Here is a 21,382-nt window from a genome sequence, read left to right as displayed (position 1 = left end):
ACAAATAGCTTTCTCAATGATTTGTGTTAAAACTTTTTTTGATTGTCACAAATTTGTCGCTTATCTGTCTTAGAGGTGTCTAGGAACCTATTTTTCCGAGTACCAAACGAAAAAAAAAAATGTTTTTTTGAATCACCCTGATATATATACAAGTATTCTGTCAGCTACCACTACAATTTAAAGTGCCTTAGCGTGACCGAACTCGATTGCTCACGTCTTGAAGCTTGTCTACGGTACGTACTATACATCTCTTGGCATTTCATACCACCCAAAAAACCGAGTTGCCTACAAGCGTGCTACACTAAATTGTATAATGACATAATTTGTTCAAATGAAACACATTAACCCCGTCTAGACGTGAGTAAATACGAATTTCGAAATCAAATCAATTTTACAAAATTCATATTAGAAATTAAATCGTGTGAAAAATACAATTGCACCTACAATTTCTTACCCCACAACACCAAGAGGCGAGACAACAACAAAACACACTTCGTCCTTCGAATATTTCATGTAATACAAGCCGCTCATCAGTGTGCGCTCAGAGCGCGCCTGCATAAGAGGGCGGTTGGAGGAGGCATTTTAAATTGCCAATTAGGCGCTGGGTTCAATATTGGCAGCGGCAATGATAAAATAACAACAACAACGACAACAAGTAGAGCGAAAATGTCCTTTCGGTTGAGGTTGAGGCATAAAGTTGTTTGAAGCGGCAGGAAATACAGAAAATGCCGAAAAAGCCGAAAAAGGAAAAATGTTAAAAATTTCAATTAAATCTGACAGTGAAGAGTGAGAGAGGCGGGCATGCGCGCCGAGCGCGCTGAGGAATTGAAATTGGCGCAGTGCTGGCGGTAGTAGTAGAGGTGGACAAGATAAGTTTGTTGGATGGAAAAGGTTGAGATTATCCGTCACTTGAGCACTGCTTTTATTCGATTAAAGCACGCTTGCTTTTGTTGTTGTTCTTTTCAGCGACGGCAAAGTGATAATCAGGTTTTTCTTAGCAATTTAGTATTTACCGGCGCTGTTGTTGTTATTATTGGCGTTTTCAATTAGGCAGACGGAGCTTTTATTGATTGCCTGAAATGTTGTCGCGTCGCCACGTCGTCGGTGTCTTTGAAGCTTTCGGCGTGTTGTTTGTGTTTTGCGATTGAATAATTGAGAATTTTAGATTGAGTGATAAAGCATTAAAATATTATTGAACTCAAACCTTGCTTGTTTTGGCCAGGTTTGTTTGTTTTAAGTTAGATTAGTTTACTTTTAGTGCGGTTGGATTTTCGTAACAATAACAGGGGCGACGTTAGTTCTTTGCTGGAAGATTGACTCCTCTCGCGCTTAGATTAACAGCATCCAGGTTTCTTCTTTACGCACGGTGGAAATTCTAAGCGAAGCCAGCCTTCTCCACAAAAGTGATGAAGTCTTCCTCTTCTTCTCTTACTGCGTATAGACACCGCTTACGCGATTATGTCCGATTCGGACGACATACAGCGCTAGCCAGTAGCCGCTGTCTTTTTTCGCACGGTGTGCTCGTATATCTCATATAGTCCATCGTTCCATCGATATTCGCCGTCTCCGATTAAGTTCTGCACTCGAATCCTTCCAACGAAGAAATCGAGTAGAGGACTCGCCTTACCTGAAACTTTGGCTATCGAACTCTTAACGGTCACTAAGGGGTTCTCCAGGTTGGAATACTTTAACTGAATTTGGCTAATCTTTTTTCGTCGGCATTGCGGACGACATGATGCTCGCATGAAAGAAAACAGCTCTAGCTTTCAAAATGTATCTGTTTCGGTGTAAACTGGCGGCCGACGAAGAAAGAGATGACCCAAATTGAATTGGAAGGATTTCAACCTGGCGAACCCCTTAAAGTACTAAGCCGTGCTCGAACTGTGTATTTATGTGCTGTACTCTGTTCTTATCGCTGAAGAGCTCTTCATTCCAACGGCTCCGGTACTCGTTTTCGCAGACGCGGAATTGGCCAAAACTTCTTCGGAGTCCTTTTTCTCAAACGCTCGTAAAGAATGATCATCGCTTATGAGGGATCTATAATGCATTGGTTTGGTTTTTAGAGGGATCTATGGTACTTTTAAGTTACTTACTGAGCCCATGATATCACCTGTTGGCTAAAGTATATCTTTGATTGATTTCGTGTCCTTTAGTACTAGTTATTTATGCTGAACCCTAGATCGATTATGTCTTTCACTACCAGTATCAAGCTATTCTGAAACCCAAGCGAATGGAGATTTTACACCGTACTCCTTCAACGTAATATCTGAAAACTCAGAGTCTATTCCTCATGGGTTTTCGTTTGATTCATACCGGAAAAAGGATAAGTGGGCGGAACGAAGTCTCTGAAGAAGAGGCGCAGTGAGCTTTTTCCAAGATGGGTCGAAGGTCGGTGAAAAAATTGGAAGAGGGTGGCCTGCCATTATGGTAACAGTAAACGTATTGCTCCAAAAGGCTGATGGGTTTGAAAAAGTCGGCACCATCACCATGCTTATATCAGAGTGCGAACGAGTTTAATCTCCATTGTTTTCTTATGTTCTTACTCCCGACCTACGGATTTCGCTTGAGTTTAGCGAGATTTTTTTCATAATTAGCTCCTGTGTGACTGCGAGATGCGAGGTGCTTACTCTGTCATCTTATCGTAGCTTTTGCAATTGTTGAATAGGCATGGATGTAGTATGTGGTTGCAAGACTAAGTTTCAAACTTCTCAGTAGTTATATTTCCGGAAAACCAGGAGATATATCCGAATCGTCTTAGGCAAAGAATTTATGTAGGTGCAAAGCAATTTGTTGAATCAATGAGCGATCTTTATTATCATTATATAAGGGTTTTAGCTATCGCAACGGTCCGATATTCAAATCTGTTCAAGTGAGAGCCATGATATCAGCAACCTAACCTAAATTTAACTTAACTTCATAAATCTGCTGTAAACTATCTAGACGGCCCGGGTATAAGCTACGCAAAAATAGTGATGCGGTTTGTATAGATGCTTTATATTGAAACCCAGAAGGGTTGCAGACATCCTAAAACTTCATGGCATTTTATGGTAGATGTCGACTTGAGAGACCCTCATACTATTATAACTCGAATAGTCCATCGCAACTCGCAAAAAGTTGGAATGACTTTATTCTTTTTCGGGGTTTCGGAATAAAACTATATGCATATATAGTCGGCTTCGGTTTTAAAACCTTTCATCCCTTAATAAGACCGAACATAAAGCTTCCTTCCTATTTCTCTTTATGTTCAAATACCTTTCCTTATTCGTCTTGTATGTTCTACTCTTCAAATGTGACACTTTATGGCTGAGTGACAATTCAATGTCTCTTAAAACTAACTGTCTCTCACTTTGAAACCCAACTAAAAATATGTACAGTAGTAACTAATAAAAAAATACATACATGCAAAAGTAAAAGCAATTAAGTGTTTGATGACAGTTCAGGGAAATTCGATTAAGGCAGCCATTGCCAATCTACAGCTCGCTGCACAAAACTTTTCAAAGGCGAATGGCTTATCAACTGCTTGCATTTGCCTTTACTTGCCACCATTCTTCATTCACTTCTCTTGGTCTATAAACAGCATGTGATTGTCATTTAAATAAGTATCACTGTCACTGAATGAAGTAATTGAATGACAAAAAAATAAACGAAAAATCGAAACTTAATAAATAATAACAAAGGAAATTATCAAATGAAAAGCGACAGCCAAGCAAGAAATCCCACCAAAACGGAGATGGCGAAAGAGTTTGGAAGAAAAAAGTTGTTGTGCGGGAGTGTAAGAGAAAGCGGAAGAGAGTGCGATATGGAGGAGTTAAGCGAAATATTAAATTTTTCAATTTTACAGGGGTCCACTTGTTGCTATGACTAAATGAAACACACTGAATTTATCTCTAGATATTATTTTCTTAAAAATATAAAAGGGCTTGTTATTTTTGGGAGATTTCAGGGCCGAAATTTTGTACAGAAGTCCTTTAAAAATTCATTTTGTACAAAATATTCCAATAAACCCGCTCTGAGGGTTTGAAATATCAATATTTCGTTCGAGTGGTACAAACATCGCTTGGAATTCTCAACTGATTTATGAAATAATTTCATATTATGATGATAAATAAAAAAATCTCTACTTCGGAAATAAAAAAGGTTTTTATAAAAGAATTTAAACTTGATCGTTAAGTTTATATGGAAGCTATATGCTATTGTCGTCTGATCTGAATTTATTTTAAGAAATTGTAAGTTTCCTTTGAACAATTATCAATGCCTAATGTTGAAAGGTTATTTTGGCAAATAAAAAAGGTTTACATTCAAACCCTTGGTTTTGACCGATCAGTTTGTATGACAGCTATACCTAGATCTTTTTAAAAATATATACTCTCCCCTCTGGACTCATTATATTTTATACAATTTCCAAAAATTTTCTTCATTTTTACCCACTGACACACACAGAAACATACACTACAATCCTCAGCATACTTCTTCGTCTGAGAATAACCGCTAAGACCGTTTTAACAACACTACAATTTCTTGGAAAACCGCAAAAAATTCATTTCCATTGAAATGTTGCTAAATAAGTTGTCAACAGCAGTGGCATTTTGTAAATAACAATAACCACTCAACAGGCAACAGTAGCCGGTGTAGTGTCAGCACTTTATTATGGCAATCAAATTCAATTCAGTTGGCTTGTCAAATAGTCATCAATGACTATTGATGATGTTTGTCTACGAAAAAAAAATTCAATTTTCCATACAATTGAATAATCCATTATCCATTTGATCAGAAACAGCAACCGCAAGCATTAAATGTCGCTCAGAAACTTATGCAGACGCGCACACGGAGAAATATTAGCAAATAAATGAGGAGGGAATACTTTTGTGTCACACGAAAGAAGAGCAGGCAGGAAGCTGGCTAACCGAAAAGTATGCAAAGCGAAGCAGGAAAGGCAAGTAGTGAAGTAAGTGTGGTAAAGAAACAGGGTTATAAAGCTTGGACATAGCCATAAAAGTGGCATTTAAAAGTGTTACTATCCGCTTGCTTTTTAAAACGTAATCTTAACAAGAAAATTAATCTTAGAATATCATCTATCTGATCTTATATGTTTTTAAGTTTATTGGTTAGGGAGAGGTAAATCGTTGTTGTTATAAACTACATATTCAAATTGTCCATCAATATTTCTGAGCTTTACAGTATATTGCCTAAGTTATTACGGTTGTTTTATGGGTCTAAATACTACTCAGAGATTACAGATACTTGAGTGTATTAATAAAATTGTTTAGGAGTGTCTAATATGACAAGTTCTTGGAGAAAAGTATATACATATGTACATAGTTGGAATATGTTAATTTTACAATCTCCAGAGAGGAAAGTTAAGCCAGCAACATAGTAGGGCCTGAACGTTTCATTTCGGTTGGTCCCCATACCATAAAGGAGCTACTCCGCAGGATGAAGGAGTGGGAAGGGGGAAGTATTGGCATCAACTCCAAGGCATGCACCATGTCAAGTTGCTAATGGGTGGTTACAACCTTTAAAAGGTTTAAATATGTAATCAACCTTCTAAGGGACACACTCAGGCTACTTGTCGTTGTCTGCACTGGCCATTGGAAGCTCAGTAGCACTGAAACTCAGGAACATTTTTCAATTGACTGCACAGCAGTCTGTAGGCGCAAGATAAAGGCCTTTGGATTCATGTTTCCATATAAGAATCACATCGGCTTAATAGCACCTAACAGTATATTGGAATTTTTCAATATGCTGGGGTTAGGTGAGTCGTTCTGAGGGCACAATATACCTTATGTAGCGGTGCAATCCTCATTTATTCATCTAATCAAGACCTAAGCTGCTCCTATTGCATCACTAAATTAAAAAAAAAAAAACAGTTCCCTGTCTCAAATTGAACAAAATCTGTTCTGGTTGCTAAGCACAAACTTGTTTCAAAGCTGAACTGGTTTCATCTAAAGATTGCCCTAAATTCAACGATAGTCTGAAAACTTTAGAGTTTGAAAGACCTGTTTAGAGATTTGTTTTTGGTTCAAGTATTTCGATTTATCTTAAAGGTAATATGATGAGCAGAACTTCAGTACCTAGATTTCCACATCATTTGGTTCCAAATACTTGACCAGGTTCTTTATTTTCTAAATATAAGCTGCTGTGCTTTGATAATCCATATTATTTCAGACATATATTATTAACTGGGATTCCAGTAACTGACTTTCCAGTTTATCTAGGTTCTAATATTTACTACTTTTTGTTGCTATAATGGCAAATACCGGAGAGTCGTTGACTAAAAACGCCTGAAGTATCTGATCATGTTATAGCACTTGGAACAGACGTTCCAGAAACTCACCTTTCACAACAGAACATTGCTTGGCGTTGGCTTGCAGTTTGCCTAAGTTCCTGGGAAATTATATTGTTTCTAGAATCAAGTTGATCATCATAGGACCTACGCATTACTTAATTACTGCCGTTTCTTCCAAAGGTTCTAAGACACTGATTAATTCGAGTTAGTGCTTCTGGAAAAATATGGATTGTTCGAATGGGTTAACCAGTCATATAATATATCGCAAAACTTAGACCAAAAATATGGTTCTAGAGATCCATGAAAATATATCGCTTATATAGTCAATAGAGTAATGAAGTTGATTTTTGTGATCCAATATGAATATGAGTTATACTGAAGATTGATATTAAATATAATCTGTCAAATAAGTACACGGAAATTTGAAATAAAAGCCAAACAACTTATCCATCATCTAAATTTATTATATCCTCTTATGAGGCAATACACTTCTTCCAACGAACAATCCAATCTTCGAGACACTTTTCAAAGCTATATTTCGGGATGATCTTCAGTTCTCGTTGCGAAATAGTTCTGATGTCTTCAATGCTTTCAATATATAGCATATTATCTAGATTCAAACTGGTTCTTAATTAACCATAAATTGGTTTCAAATAAGTTTTAGACTAGTTCCGAATTAGTTATATAATCAAACTTGCTCCTAGGTGGGCTTAAACTAATTCTTAATTATTCGTAGACTAGTTCCAAGCCAGTTTTAAAGTCAAACTAGCTACTTACTAGCACGCAATATAGTTCCAAACTGGTTCCAAAATAACCATAAACTAGTTTCAAATAAGTCTTAGGCTATTTCCAAACTAGTTATACCGTCGAACTTGTTTCAAAGTGGGCTCAAACTAGTTCTGGATTACTCGTAGACTAGTTTCAAACTGGTGTTAAAGTCAAACTAGGCACATACTAGTCCTAAACTAGATCTTAATTTATTCTAAACTAGTTTCAAACCAGTTCTAAAATCATAATAGCTCCAAATCAGTCTTAAAATTGTTCCAAATCAGTTCTGGACGGGTTTCAAACTAGTTCTAAAGACTAATACTGCCAAATTTGCCCTAAACTAGTTCTAAATAAGTTTTAGGCAAGATTCAAACTAATTCCAAAGCCAAACTAGCTTCAAATTAGTCTTAAACTTGTCCTAAACTAGTTGTAGACTAGTTACAATTCATTTATGAAGTCGAACTAGTTTCAAGTTAGTTTTAAACCACTTCTGAACTAGTTCCAAACACGTTCTAAATTCAAACTTATACTGAGGTCTGCTCCAGCATGGTATGGAAAATATATATCTAGCGCTAAACAAACCTCAAACTAGTTTTCGGAATAGACCCAAACTAGTTTCAGACTAGTTAAAAAAAGTCTAGTTAAAAACTAAGTACTTCAATGAGTTCTAAGAAAAGCGCGCTTACCTACCAAGAACGTCCATATTTCATGTTAATCTCCATACTGAGCGGCTCAAGTGCACATATACATTCATTACGAATACCGCTATTTGGAAAAACCTACGGTTTATCAGCATTAGTGCGTCAGGGGTGAAGGCAAACGACGTAAATAACGGTGTAGAGTGCGATAGCAGAAAACAAACAATAATTGCCGCGCGAACACGCATACCTACGCATGAGCACGCGACTCAAACGCACATACGTACATGGAAACACATGTGACGCATAGACAATCGGACTACAACAATACTAACAACAACAATGCGAGATAAAAACAGAAAAAGCAGAACAAATGAGCAGCAATTTCACGCGCTGAATTAACCAAGCAAAGCAAAGCTAATGCTAAGCAAGCAGCGGGGACGTGTGGGGCCAAAGCATGACAGTTCAAATGCCATCAAGGAGGTGGATGTGGCGCGGGTGCAGGGGCGCATTTCGATTGAACGCATTTGCGCTTTTTGCTGCCGCCACTAATACCTCCCCAACAATACTACGAATTTACATTATTGCGCCGTGCTGTTGCTATTGTTGTTGCTGTAGCACTTTTTTGCTTTTGTTGGTAGCAATTTATTGCCATTGAAGGATAGCGGAGCGCTTGTGGCATGCATGACGGTCGTGGACGCTTGCAGGCGACGGAAGTGTTAGCAGCAAGACCATGTCAGCATTTGCTATTGTTGCCTTTTTGTCGTCGTTGCTGGTGTTGTTGTTGTTGTTGTGGCTTTTGCTGTTGTTTACATTCACGTCGTTTAGTGTGCGCGATTTAGCATTCGCATTTGCCGTGGCTGCACTTCAAATCGCTGCATTTAACCGCACGCGATGCGACCCACAATAATGTTGATATTACCGTTGTTCTTTGTTGCTGTTGTTGCCATTTATTATTTGCCAAAGGCTGCAGCGATTAACATTGCTGCACTGTTGATATGGCGGTTGTAGGTTTTGCAAAGCGGAACGTGCGCAAAAGCCAATGCTTGCAATGGAATGCAAGGTGGCTGACAAAGGCACATACTGCGGAACCGTTGCCAGTGATGGCAGTCCCGTGAAATGCAATATTGTTATAACATTAAATAATTTGGCAATATTTTACTATTATTGAGCTCCTTCGTGCTGGCAATTTGCCTGCAAATAGTATGAATATTTAAAGAAGGAATATCTACTTTCGGGATTGTTCCGGGATTTTCGGAATTAGCGAGTTTTTTGAGTTCTTTTGTACTAGCAGTAAGTCTGAAAATATTATGAATGTTTAAAAGCTGGATATTTAATTTCGGGACTGTTATGGGATTTTCGGGATTATCGACTTTCCGCGATTTTTATAATTTTCTGCTTTGCCATTGATTAATATAACTTTTTTTGCCGAATTTTCGGAGTAACTGCCGTAATTTCCAAAAGTAGTAATTCCGAAAGCTTGATTTTTAAAATTTGCGGAATTCCCGAAGTTTTTAAGAGTGTATGAAATACTTTCTGAATATTTGTAATTACACTAATCTACAGCCATTTTGTGATTGTGATGTTAGAGGTTCTTGACGCATCAGTAAAAAATTTTTCTTAAGTTTTGTTAAACATATTCGGAATTATTTGTATACTTAGACTATAGTTCTGTAAAAAAAAATTACCTATCATGAACACGGTAGTTTAAGCGCGATAAAATTACCTCTTTCGAAATTTCGGAGTTCCTTTCGTAGTTTTTAAAAGTATATTAAAAATATTGCTACTGTATACGTACTTATATCATACTTTTGTAAAAACAATTATTTAAAGAGTAATAAGAGTAATTTCGAAAAGTCGGTAGAGTTTCGGAATGAAATTAATCAAACAATTTATTTATCAAAATGAGCAAACGCCTAACTATAACTATAAATTAGGTTACCCTGAAGTGCAAAGTTTTTAAATTTAATGATTCCGAAATTTCGGTATAAGTTTCGGAATGATTTTTACTATTTAATTTTGCCAAATTATTATGGGTATCCTAAAAATAATTTTTGTGTCGCAATTTTTGCGATTATATATGTTTCGGGATTTCCGAATTTCGGGATTCAGCCTATATAATGTGTTTATATTTAAGGCAAATCCGCAGCAAAAAATATTATTATAATATCAAGTTTTTCAACCGGAAATCGCAAATGGTTGATAATACATATATAATTTGACATGGGTCAAATTACAAATTGTATTAAAAAATGCTTACAGAATTTATTTTTATTTAATTTAGTAAGGAGTTTTAACAATTAAATAATAATTCAATTTCGGGAACCCGTATCAACATTTTTTATTTAAGCACGTATCTACATATGTACATATGTATATGGTTTTAATTTGAGTGAGTATTACTTTATCGAGCTGAATTTTCTGAAATTAAGCGGAACTAGGTTTCGGGATCCCGAAATTAAACTGATGTAATATCGAAAATTTTTTAAAGTGATGAAAAAAATGTTTTTTTTTCGAGGTAAATTTGCTGAAATGAAGCGCAACTAAATTTCGGGATCCCGAAGTAAAGTTTTAGTTTAAAGTTCGATATTTCGGGATCCCGAAATGATAATCACGCAATATCGCCACTTTGTTAAAGCGAAAAGGAGCGAAGGTTACTCTGCAATAAGAAAATATTTTCTGACACACTAATACGCACACTTTACTTACCAGATATGTTATAATATATAGTACATACATACATACATACATACACATAGCTAATGTGTTTATTTACACGCATACCATAGTTGCGTGTGCGTGTGTGTGTGTGGGTGGAAGTGCCACTGTTGTTAACTGCACTCAATTGCCACAACGATTTTAATTAATTATTTATTTGTGTTATTACAGAGTGTTACAATTGTGCGGCGCATTGAATTATTGATGAGCTGCAAAAGTGTGCAAAGTGATTGATGAAATGACACACACACGCACACAAACAGACACATACAAGCCACTGACATGCCGATAAACCAACAGTGTAACACTTAAGCAGCCCCACATTCGGTTAAATCGGTAGACAGGGTGATTGAGTGCTAGATAGGCATGACGAGCGATAGATAGGCAAACGGACGGACGGACAGACAAGCAGCTAGACCTCACAGTGCGCTATTTGGTGCAAAAATGCCGATGGCTGGGGTGTGGAACATAAATCCGTAATTTTGACACACATACATATAGTAAATGTGTATGTACATATGTACGTAGCACAAACGGGTGCCGCCATCTACACTTATCCCTAACGGGTTGTGCAGTCAATCAGCGTTGCATCAACAAGTGCATATATCTTCATATGTTTGTATGTACGTGGTTGTGTGTTTGTTTGATGATACAATCTGTGCATGTTTATTGTGACAACAAAAGGTAGCTGACGACATCAGCCGCTTTGATTGCTTTTTAATATTTTAATAAGATAATTTTTTCCACGGCATTCCATATTGGTTTTCAGCAAATTTTTTCTCGTCACTTTTTTTCGTTTTGAGCGCTGAAATGTATTGAAAAGTAAATTAACTGACAATTGAGGCAGTTTTTCACAAATGAAAATGGGTGTGTATGGCGAGGGAGTGAATACAAATGTAAAGAAATTATCGAAGAGCTGAGCAAAAAATTTAAAAAATTGTATCAAAATAAAATAAAAGTAACGAATAAATAAAAAAAAAAATAAAAAATGCTAATATCGGCTGCACTGAAGCTTCAATACCCTTCACAAATAAAAAGTTTTCGTATAAAAACTTGATTTTTATCGATCAGTTTGTATGGCAGCTATATCATATAGTCAACCGATCCGAATATTTTCTTGGCAAATTGTACCATTGTCTTAGGTAATGATGTCTGGAAAATTTCGTGATGAAATCTTTTGAAATAAAAAAGTTTTTCATACAAGCACTTGACTATTATCGGTCAGTTTGTATGGCAGCTATATGCTATAGTAGTGCGATCTGAAAAATTTCTTCAGAAATTATGGCATTGTGTTAAAAAATAACACATGCCAAATTTCATGAAGATATCTCGTCAAATAAAAAAGTTTTCCTTACAAGCACTTGACTATTATCGGCCAGTTTCTATGGCAGATATAGCATGTAGTAGTCTGATCTGAACAATATTTTAAAATATTGTATAACTATTTGATGTAATAATTTATGCCAAATTTCGTGAAGATATCTCATCAAATGAAAAAGTTTTCTATACAAGCACTTCATTCCGATCGTACAGTTTGTACGGCAGCTATATGCTATAGTAGTTCAATTTCGTTGCTTCACACAAGCGATCATCTTCATGACGAGAAAAGGAGGTGTGCCCAATTTCTGAACGATATCTTAAAAACTGCAAGACTAATTTGCGTATATAAAGCCGCTGGCAAGAATATTAGGTTGTCTAGGGTATAAAAATATGCAAGAAGTAAAATATGCAAAAATCAACAATAAATGTAAAACATTTAAAAAAAGCTATAAAATAAAATACATTTCTGTCAACACATTGCCGCTGATGGGTTGATGGATAACATTGTTACTGATTTATCTCTTTGATTTGCATGCGATTTGCATGAAAGTGGGTTCATTGAAAAAATCAGAAATGTCAGCAAGTCAAACAATAAATTTTTATGGAAGATGGATGCGAATTGCAATTAATGTTTTATACGTGGCATTAAACTTGGCATTATTTCATAATTAAGAATTAAATGTAATTAAAATGGCACTGTGTAGAGCTTGCACCAGTTCGTGAGATGATTTTAAAGTTCACTTAGCTAAGACTCGAACATGTAGACAGGGTAAGCAGCTTGTTTACAAAGCTTGTAGTTGATCTCTAATAATGGAAAACTAGAGGGGATTTAGTATTTCACTTAGTAAAGACCAAAACCTAATGGAATTATATGAAAAGTATTTGACCACTTATTACTGGTTTTATGATTTTGCTAAAGAGATTTATGTAGATAAAAGGCTTCAACACAGAAATTTCATTAATATTAAGAGTTTTCTAACTTCAGAGAACAATAGACATAAGATCGTGGTGCACTCCTCGTGTTATAATCTAAAAAGCACGTAATTTAGGCTTAAACCTTATGAGCATGAGCAAAATCGCTTCTCAAATCAACCATTTCATATCAAGTTTAATATATTTAGAAGGTTTAAGTTTGAAAATAGTTTTTACACAAATTCTTTTCCTTTGCAGTTCTGTTAGTTAGCGAAGACAAGCACCAGATGAAATCATAGAGAGAGAAACGCATTTTTTTAAAACAAAGGCATTAAAACAAGATCATATAGTTGGATAGATGGAAAGATAGAAAATAATTGAGGTTTTGCACTGCGACCAATGGTCTATTTTGCCTTCTCATATGTATATTACATGTGGTCCCAAAGGCCCAGTACTCTAAAAAACTCCAGAAGTTTGCTAGACACGGTAGAGGTGGTCTCATCCCTGTCCTCGTTGTTGGATCCAAGGGCCTGGAGCCTGCTTCTACAAACTGCTGTGGCATCTAGATTCAGTTGTTCTGGAGTTTCCGGTTCCATGTCGCAAAACCGGCAGCTTGGGCAAGATATTATGCCCATGATGGAGTGTTTTTTGATCCTGTAGTGCCCAGTATAGAGTGGACAAGACGATGAAATTTGTCTTGGATGAGTTTGATCTTGTTTCTAACCATGCCAGGTTGTAAACTCCCAATACTAATTTGGTACGGCGCATTCCTGTTGTCTGCTCCCAGTGCTGTTTGTGCGGAGCAACTCTTTTATGGTGTGGGACCCCATCGCAAGGTATTGTTCTGGTCACATAATTCTGGAAGTCGCCGCAGAGAGGGCGAGTTCGTCGGCCAGCTCATTGCCGGCTAAGCGGTTCAGCCTTCCTATACACTTCTCCAATAACAGCGAATTGATTTTATAAGCTGAGATCGCTTTTAGAGCCACTTGACTATCGTTGAGTACGGTACGCTGGTTGCGATAGTTGGGTTGGAGATTGATTTCTACACATTGGTTTATAGCAAGAACTTCTGCTTGAAAGATGCTCAAACAAAAAAAACCATTGGATTGGATGGTTTGCTACGTGGTCCCGCAATGCCTACTCCAATGTCTTCCGGTGATTTCGAGCCGTCAGTATGGATCACCCGTTAAATTGAGCTTTATCGCTTTACCAGAAGAAACATATGTATATAGTTCAAAGCACCTTTTGTTTTCCACTCAGTCACTCGCAGCCAAAAAAGTTGACGTTGACTTGCTAAGGTTACGAAAAGTCCATCGATCTAATACTAGAACAAACGAGGATAAACGAACGAGGAATATCGACTCGATCGCAATCTGATACTAGAGCGAACAACAAAAGCGGAATACCGCTTACATTGGATTGCAATATGATAAAATTGGGTGAACTTATCTAGTAAAGTTATAAGCTTTGAAGTTTCTAGCGATTCAGCTGTGACTAGGCATAAAAACAAAAAAAAAAAAAGAATAACGAAAGCTTGATGCTAATGAAAGCAGGTCAAAGGGTTTTTGGCTATTATTGAGCGCATTCAGACTGAAGGCCAGTATTTCACTCCATATTGGAGTGAATGCAGACCTTTTTGAAGGAAATAGTACTTTGTAACGGCTACCTCGCTAGACTGATAGCTTGAAGCTGGAGTTAATCCAACGTTTCTGACAAAAAACCCCCTTCCTAATTTTCCCCAAAGCTTTGATCCATCAGTGGAAAAGCTCACTGCTCCTGTTGTTGTTGTTCTAGAGACGAATTCTGCCAAGTTGACAATCCTTGACCGGATAAAAAATCCGGTCCGTCTGGTTACTTAGGCCCGACTGTCGTGTGAAACGGTTTACTGCTCCTCTTCACCAGCGGCTTCACTCAGTCCACATATTACTCCCTCGAAAAAGTGCAAAGAAGGCATCAAAAGGTGTGGGCGCAGCGATGCATTGGTCCAGAGGGTTAAGGATATAATTGAATTGATCTCAGAATATCCCTCAAGTACTCAGTTTGTCTACAGGTGCTACAGAATGTATATATTCCGGAAAAACTTTTGACGTCTGCTCTGGCTTTGCTCCGTACCATGAGTACATACATACATTAACCAAGCAAATTGAATTCTAAAAAGTATCGACAAAACTTTACTAATTTGTAAATGCCTTTTAGGTATTCAGATTCCGATATATAGCTTTGATTAAAACAAGGACTAGGGTCTGAAGTATTATCAATTGACATAACTATTGAAGAGAGTGCTTAGCAAAACTGAGTCAAGAAAGTAGAGAAAAAAAAAAACAATGACATGAAGAGAGAGAGAGAAAGAAAAGAAAGGGAGAGAGAAAGAAAAGAAGGAATAGGTAAAGAGTTGAAACGAGAGGCAGATACGAATCATAATTGCTTAACGTAGATTCGTATAAAATTTAGTACAAATCCTATTATTAAAAGAGAGAGAAATAGAGAGAGACTTCAAGTTTGTTGGCCCTCGTGAAGTCAAAGTTATATAGCTGGGAATTGTAGAAGGTTTGTTATGCCATCTTTTAGTTAAAACATCAACGGACCCAGCGCTAAACATGGTTATGAATTTTGTCCATTTTAGTATTTGCTAGCGATTAGTTTAAGCTAATACTTAATGCTCTCAATCTATAAAGCTTTAACTGGATAAGCTGTCATATATTAATTAGCCTTCAACCTTGAGTCAACTTGAGGATTGAAATGAATTAACCATTGATCAGGTAATGAAATACCACTCGAAAAGGTTCACTCAATTTGCTCGAATAAAAAAAGATGATTTTAGGCAACAAGATCTTACACATTTATACTCATATGAACACTGAGAAAGTAATTCAGTGAATGAACTGGAATCATTCGCTGAGCTTTTGTAAGCGTAAATACTATAAGGAGAGACAAAAAATGCTCACAACCCTTGTCCACTCGATCAAATACACGCGTAGAAGTTAGCAATGACTTCGAACGTCAACAGATCACAATCAGTCGTTGCTGCCTACAACAGCAACAACACAAACAATTCGATCGCGATCAACACAATACAAGCAACAATGACAACAAACAACTTAAAAGCGTATTATTTGCACTCACTAATACGTTTTATTGCCACTTGTGTCGCGTTCGATGGGCTATTGACCGGCGACAGCGCTTGGCCCATCCTCAGTTTCAGCTCGCGCTTCGTTGTTGGCGCATTCTAAGGAAAATATTCGGCAGTGTTAACAGTATCTACCTTTTTTACGCTAAACGTTCTGTGTGTTATTGTTGTTGTACATACAGTTTCGGTTGTTGGAGCGCTTTGTGCGGGCGCGCACGCGCGTTCGTCAAACAAATTAAATTAATTATAGATTTGTGTTTCACTGACAATTACTGATTTATTTACACCAACAAACACGTGTTGAAGATTAAAAAATGAAAACTTGCAGTGTGTCTCAAAGTGCTCACAAAATAAAAAAGTATATAGCTTGTATAAAAAATGTCAGTGGGCAAATGTTCCGCGTCAGCGCGTTGTTTAGTTGTGACGGTAGTGCGTGTTGTTGCTGTTGTTACAGCAGTTAAGTTTATAAATAATTTAGTTAATAACAAAATTGTCTAACTAATTGCTTGGGGAATATTTTTATCGTTTTTTTTTGTAGTGTGCTACAACAAGAGTAATTGTCTTTGTGTAAAAGTATAGGCAAAAATTAAAAAAAAAATATTTAAAATACTTTCTTTCATAGAAAATTGTGTGTTGTCAATTTTTATTGTTTGAAGTTATTTTTTTGTTAATTTACTGCTGCTTAACATATATTTAATTATATTTCTGAAAATAAACTATGGAAATTCGCATTGATTTGAACGGCCACGTGGCGAAAGCAGGTAAATAGAGGAATAAATTTGTAATTAATTTTTTTAAATTAAAATTTCCTTAAACATTTTCAATATGAATAAAAAAAACAAATTGTGTTGTACAAAAAAAATTTAAAAAATCTGGCAACTCTATTAAAAGTGCTCTAAGGATAAGAATAGGTAATAATTTTAAGTTGGCAACTCTATGTAAAAAATATTTTAACGATATTTATTTTTTGTTATTTGCGCCCCTTGGAAGTTGTAAAAAAAAAAATTCTTACAGGTAGCAATCTTATATGGTCAATTGAGTCCAGTATAGTGTTAATCGGCAACTCTATTGAAAAATATTCCAGCGGTAATTATTTAATTATTTTCTTCTTGTAAATTATAAAAAAGGGCATTCTAATAGGTGGCAACTTTAATAAAAAATAGTCAATTGAAAAGTTCACTAATCCACTATAGTTTCACTCGGCAACCCTATGTAAAAAATATATCAGCGGCATTTGTTTTTGGTTATTTTTCTTTTGTAAATTTGAAAAATTAATTATCTTGCTGTTGGCAACCTTAACAAAAAATAGTCAGTTGAAAGGTTCAAGAATCCACTATAATTTTACTTGGCAACCCTATACAAATTTATTATAACACTGTAGATTCGAGCAATATATGTTTTTCGAAGCTACTGGTTTACAAATTGTAAAATATAAAATACTGAATTTATAGGTGGCAACCCTATGTAAGAGATTTATAACATAATAGATACTTTCTGCGCTTTATTCGTCACTTTCTATTTGTAAATTGTAAAATTGCAAAAAACCTAAATCCTTAAAGATGGCAACTTTATTAATAAAACTCGGCAACCCTATTAAAAAATTAGTTATTAAGTTCTAATGGTAACGATTTGAGCAATCTGTCTTTTTCGAAAATTCTGCTTTGCAAATTGAAAAAAAATCAAAAATCCAATTTAAAGGTGGCAACCCCATTTAAGACATATGCTTACTAATTAGTAAAAATGTGAAAAATTCTAACAGTATTGATCGTTTAATTTGCTATTTTCGGAGCTTTCACTTTGTAAATTAATACTGATGAAGAATCCAGCATATTTATGAAGGTGGCGACCCTATGAAAAATATCCTAACAATAGAAATAGAAGTGTTTTGGAGCTTTTGCTTTGAGCACTAATAAATTTTTAAGAATTCGCCATAGTTTTAAAGGTGGCAACCCTCTACATCTACAAATTCATGATGCATCAAAGTATGAATATCGAAAAAAACAGTCAGCTTTACCTTGATATTTGAACGGCATTGGCGTATTTTTTTTTTAGGTCGTCTCGTTTTTTCCTTCCATTCAAATGATTGTTGACTTGTTCATAAACCTATGCTTCAGCGAATCGGAATTCGCAACCATTTCCACCAAATTATTTGAGCGGACTCGCGAGAACTGTCGAGCTTTCTTGTCATATCTCTAACACTCGCCTGACGATTTTCAAGCACGGTAACCTTAACTTTTTTAATATTTTCAACAGTTGAAAGGATCGAAGGTCTTCCAGAATCAGGCATGTCTTCAATGATTTCTCGACCGCTTGCGTTTTTGATATAACTGAATCACCCCTTTGCCTACATCGCCTATTTCTAACTTGGTTCGAGGCGAGTTTTAAATCTCACTATGATTAGTTTTGGATAATTGAAAGATAATGGAGTAAAAACAGATAGAAAGTGAGGAAGAGATATAGTAAAGTAAAAAAGGTAGACATACAGTGAAAGCAAAAGAAAGAAAGGGAGAGACATACTATAGTGAGAGAGAGAAAGATAGATTAGTGGAGAGAGAGAGAGAAATTTAAATTAGTAGAGAAAGAGAGAAAGGAGAGAAAAAAGAATCGGGGTGTGGATTGGGGAGGATGGTAGTTGAAAGGTCATGGAGAAAAAGCAAGTAAAATCAAAGGAATAAAGAGTAAAAGATAGAACAGTAGACTCAGAGAGAGATAAATTGAGAATTAGAGTTATAGATTAGTAGAGAGAAAGAAAGGGAAAGATAAAGTAAGACTTAAAGCTATAGGGTGACAGAGAGTGAAAGAAAGATGTTGGAAAAATATAGAAGATTTATTGAGTCAAATTATGAATAATAAAAGGTGGGGATCACAGATAGAAATGATGAGCAGACAGAGAACGAGATAGTGGTAGAGTGAAAATCATAAATGAAAAGAGGAAAAGACAGATTGAAAGAGAGAGAATGGGAAGGGACATAAAGGATAATCTTAAAGGCTGTAAAGGTTAAAGATTGTCAGGACTAACAAAAAAAAAAACAAGAGAAATAGAAGATAAAAAGTTGTAGAGAGAATGAGATAGAGAAATAAAGAGAGACGGAAATAGGTAAGTAGTATTGGAACTGAAAGTGAATGGCGAATAGAGCTATACAGAAGAAGAAGCTAGAGAGTAAAAGTTTCGATCCGTACCATTCATCATCATGTGCTACTTAAAAGCTTGCGAACAAAGCATGAGATTATCATAGGTGCAAAACCGTCTTCTCTAATTAGCAAAAAGAGGAGTTAAGCAATTAAAATAATAAGAATGTGATAATATTTAAATTGCTCAAAACAAAGCTGCGCCTATGGGCCACTTTATTAACACTGTTGCATTTATGCAACACATTTTATTTTTTTTTTTTGGTTTCGGTTGCCACCACTCGTGGCATGCATACTTGCAGCTGTGGAACCTGGTTGTACGCGTCCTACATGAAATTTTACTTTGAACATGCCAAAAAACAAGCGACATTTTCCCTGCCACTGCCGATGTCGCCTCGGCGGAACGCTTCCGGTGCTGTCATATATGGCTCCTACATATGTATGTGTGCGAGTGTGATGTGGCCTCGCTTGTGGCCGCGTGTTGCATTGTCAAGTGTTAAGCCGTGTTGCTTTTGTTGTTGTTGTTTGTGGATTTTAGTGTTGTTTCTACTGGTGGCTCGTGGCTGCTGCCTGTCGGCTGTCGGTTGGCGGCTACTGAGTGTCGTTGTTCTTGTTAATGCTGTTGATTCATCTCACCGTTGCATTTTTTTCCACATGACCACAGTACATAATTTTTTCTGAGGTGGCCCTTAATGGCGGCTACTCCGTTTCTGGGCTTGTTGTGCCACAATTTCGCTTTGTTTGGCGATTTTTCTTTGCTACTGTTGGGACGAACAGAGCCTTTGTTGTTGTTGTTAAATGTATACAAACATGCCACACGGCGTCTAAGTACAGTGGTGAGAAGAAAATGGGCAATGGTTCTCTTGAGCTTTAAAATACATTGGGTTGAACGACAAAACTTTGATAGCTTTGACTCTAGATTGACATCAAACTATCATTGTAATATCCATTATTACTCATAATTCAGAACTGGAATCTGTTTCTGTTTTAAAAATTCATTACACTTCTACATAAAGTAGGAAACCCCTTCTAGTAGGAAGTCCTTAAACTCGATCTGACTTCGAATTTAATTGCAACTCTGAGGTCGGAACGTTTCGGGATCTGTACTACAGGATGTTTCGACGAGCTCCATCGTCCGCGCTGTAGAAGCGCTGCAGGACTTCTGTCGATACGATTGATGAGTGACTCGATGGCTTCGGCTCTACATGAAAAGTTACATTTGAAGGTTTTGTTCGCTAAAATTTTAAGAATTTGGAGTGAAAGTCTCTCAGTCAGAACATATACTTCTCGGAAATAAGGGCTTATTTTTCAAAAGAGGTAGTACAACCGAGCTTATATACCAGCAAGTATTGTAGTCTGAAGTGAGTAAGACCAAGAGGTCTTCTTGAAAACCTGGCTGTAAATATTTAAGGAAACATTTTCGCGCAAACTATCCTATAGTCTTGGCTTACTTGAGATATGATGCTGGGAATTGGGAGTAATAAGAACACAAATAAGCCAGTTCATAAGCTGAAACAATCGCTTCTGGCTTGTGCTATCTGAGAACTCAGATATAATACAGATAAAGAAGATCCGAGTTTGTTTCGCGATTTTAGACGGTTAACCACCACAAAACCATTTTCTTGTGGTCAAGTTTTCAGAAACTTTAGATAGAAAGGGACGATCAATCGAAAATATGTAAATTACTAAAAGATTAAACTCTAATTATGATCTAGTTTTATAATAGATATCCCTTAATATCAAGTGGTAGTCTTCATTCTTATCTTGGTACTTGTTTTGAACTGTCTTCACTCCACCCTTTAAAGTGGCGAAAATGTTTTCGATAACGATGCTTTTGTTTCGTCCCTGTTCCAAAAGTTCATTAACCATGCTTCTATGGACTCCTCTCTGTATTTATGAATCGTGTCGGCCAAACTTAGCTTGTTTTCACAGGTTAATATTAAGAGTTAGGGTAGATTAAAAGGTCGATCGTAACTGGAACATTGGAGCCAATGATCCGGCTGAGACTATCACAAATTTGTTGAGGAGGATAATATCAATTTCGGCCAGAAGGCTTGATTGGCGAGAAGTTTTCAACCTTAGTCATGCAAAACTGCATGATGGAGGAAAAAGAGCTTGGATGCTTCCGCTTCACCTTCTTTCATACAACTTTGACAGTTTGCATTCGACTGAATTTCAAGCCTTACAAGAAGGTGTACGATGTCCAGTAAGAATGGTTCGATGGCGGCAAGATGAACTTTGCTAAGGACTAACTCAGTAGATCTCTTACGTTCTAATCTATGCCAGAGGGATCCCACAGTCACACCGGGGCTGGTCGTCCAAATCAACGCCTGCTAAGTGCATGGGAGGTCCATAGGTCTAGTACTAGAATGCAAGATGATAACGGCGATCCAACTCGTTCCTATTTTGTTGTGTCCGGGTGGTGCCTCTAGGTACCTCATCCGGGTGCAATTCTGCTTTGACCAGACACCTAAACAAGTCTGA

At 36.6% G+C, this 21,382-nt stretch overlaps 1 protein-coding gene across 2 annotated transcripts in view; it reads left to right on the top strand.

Annotated features, from left to right (window-relative positions):
- LOC105223494 (zinc transporter 2) overlaps positions 1-21,382 on the top strand; it is a 137,415-nt gene that overhangs the window by 28,999 nt on the left and 87,034 nt on the right. The window contains exon 1 of one of the 2 annotated variants that reach the window (XM_049452764.1): positions 16,395-16,530. The exons of the other annotated variant lie outside the window; for it this stretch is intronic. Within the exon in view, the coding sequence (XP_049308721.1) occupies positions 16,488-16,530 (43 nt within the window). The 5' untranslated portion in view covers positions 16,395-16,487. Of the gene's footprint in view, positions 1-16,394; positions 16,531-21,382 lie in introns of those variants that run through there. 2 annotated transcript variants of the gene reach the window in all.

This window comes from Bactrocera dorsalis, chromosome 1 (genome assembly GCF_023373825.1).
Source record: "Bactrocera dorsalis isolate Fly_Bdor chromosome 1, ASM2337382v1, whole genome shotgun sequence".
Classification (NCBI taxonomy): Eukaryota; Metazoa; Arthropoda; class Insecta; order Diptera; family Tephritidae; genus Bactrocera; species Bactrocera dorsalis.
This window is presented reverse-complemented; position numbering and strand designations above follow the sequence as displayed.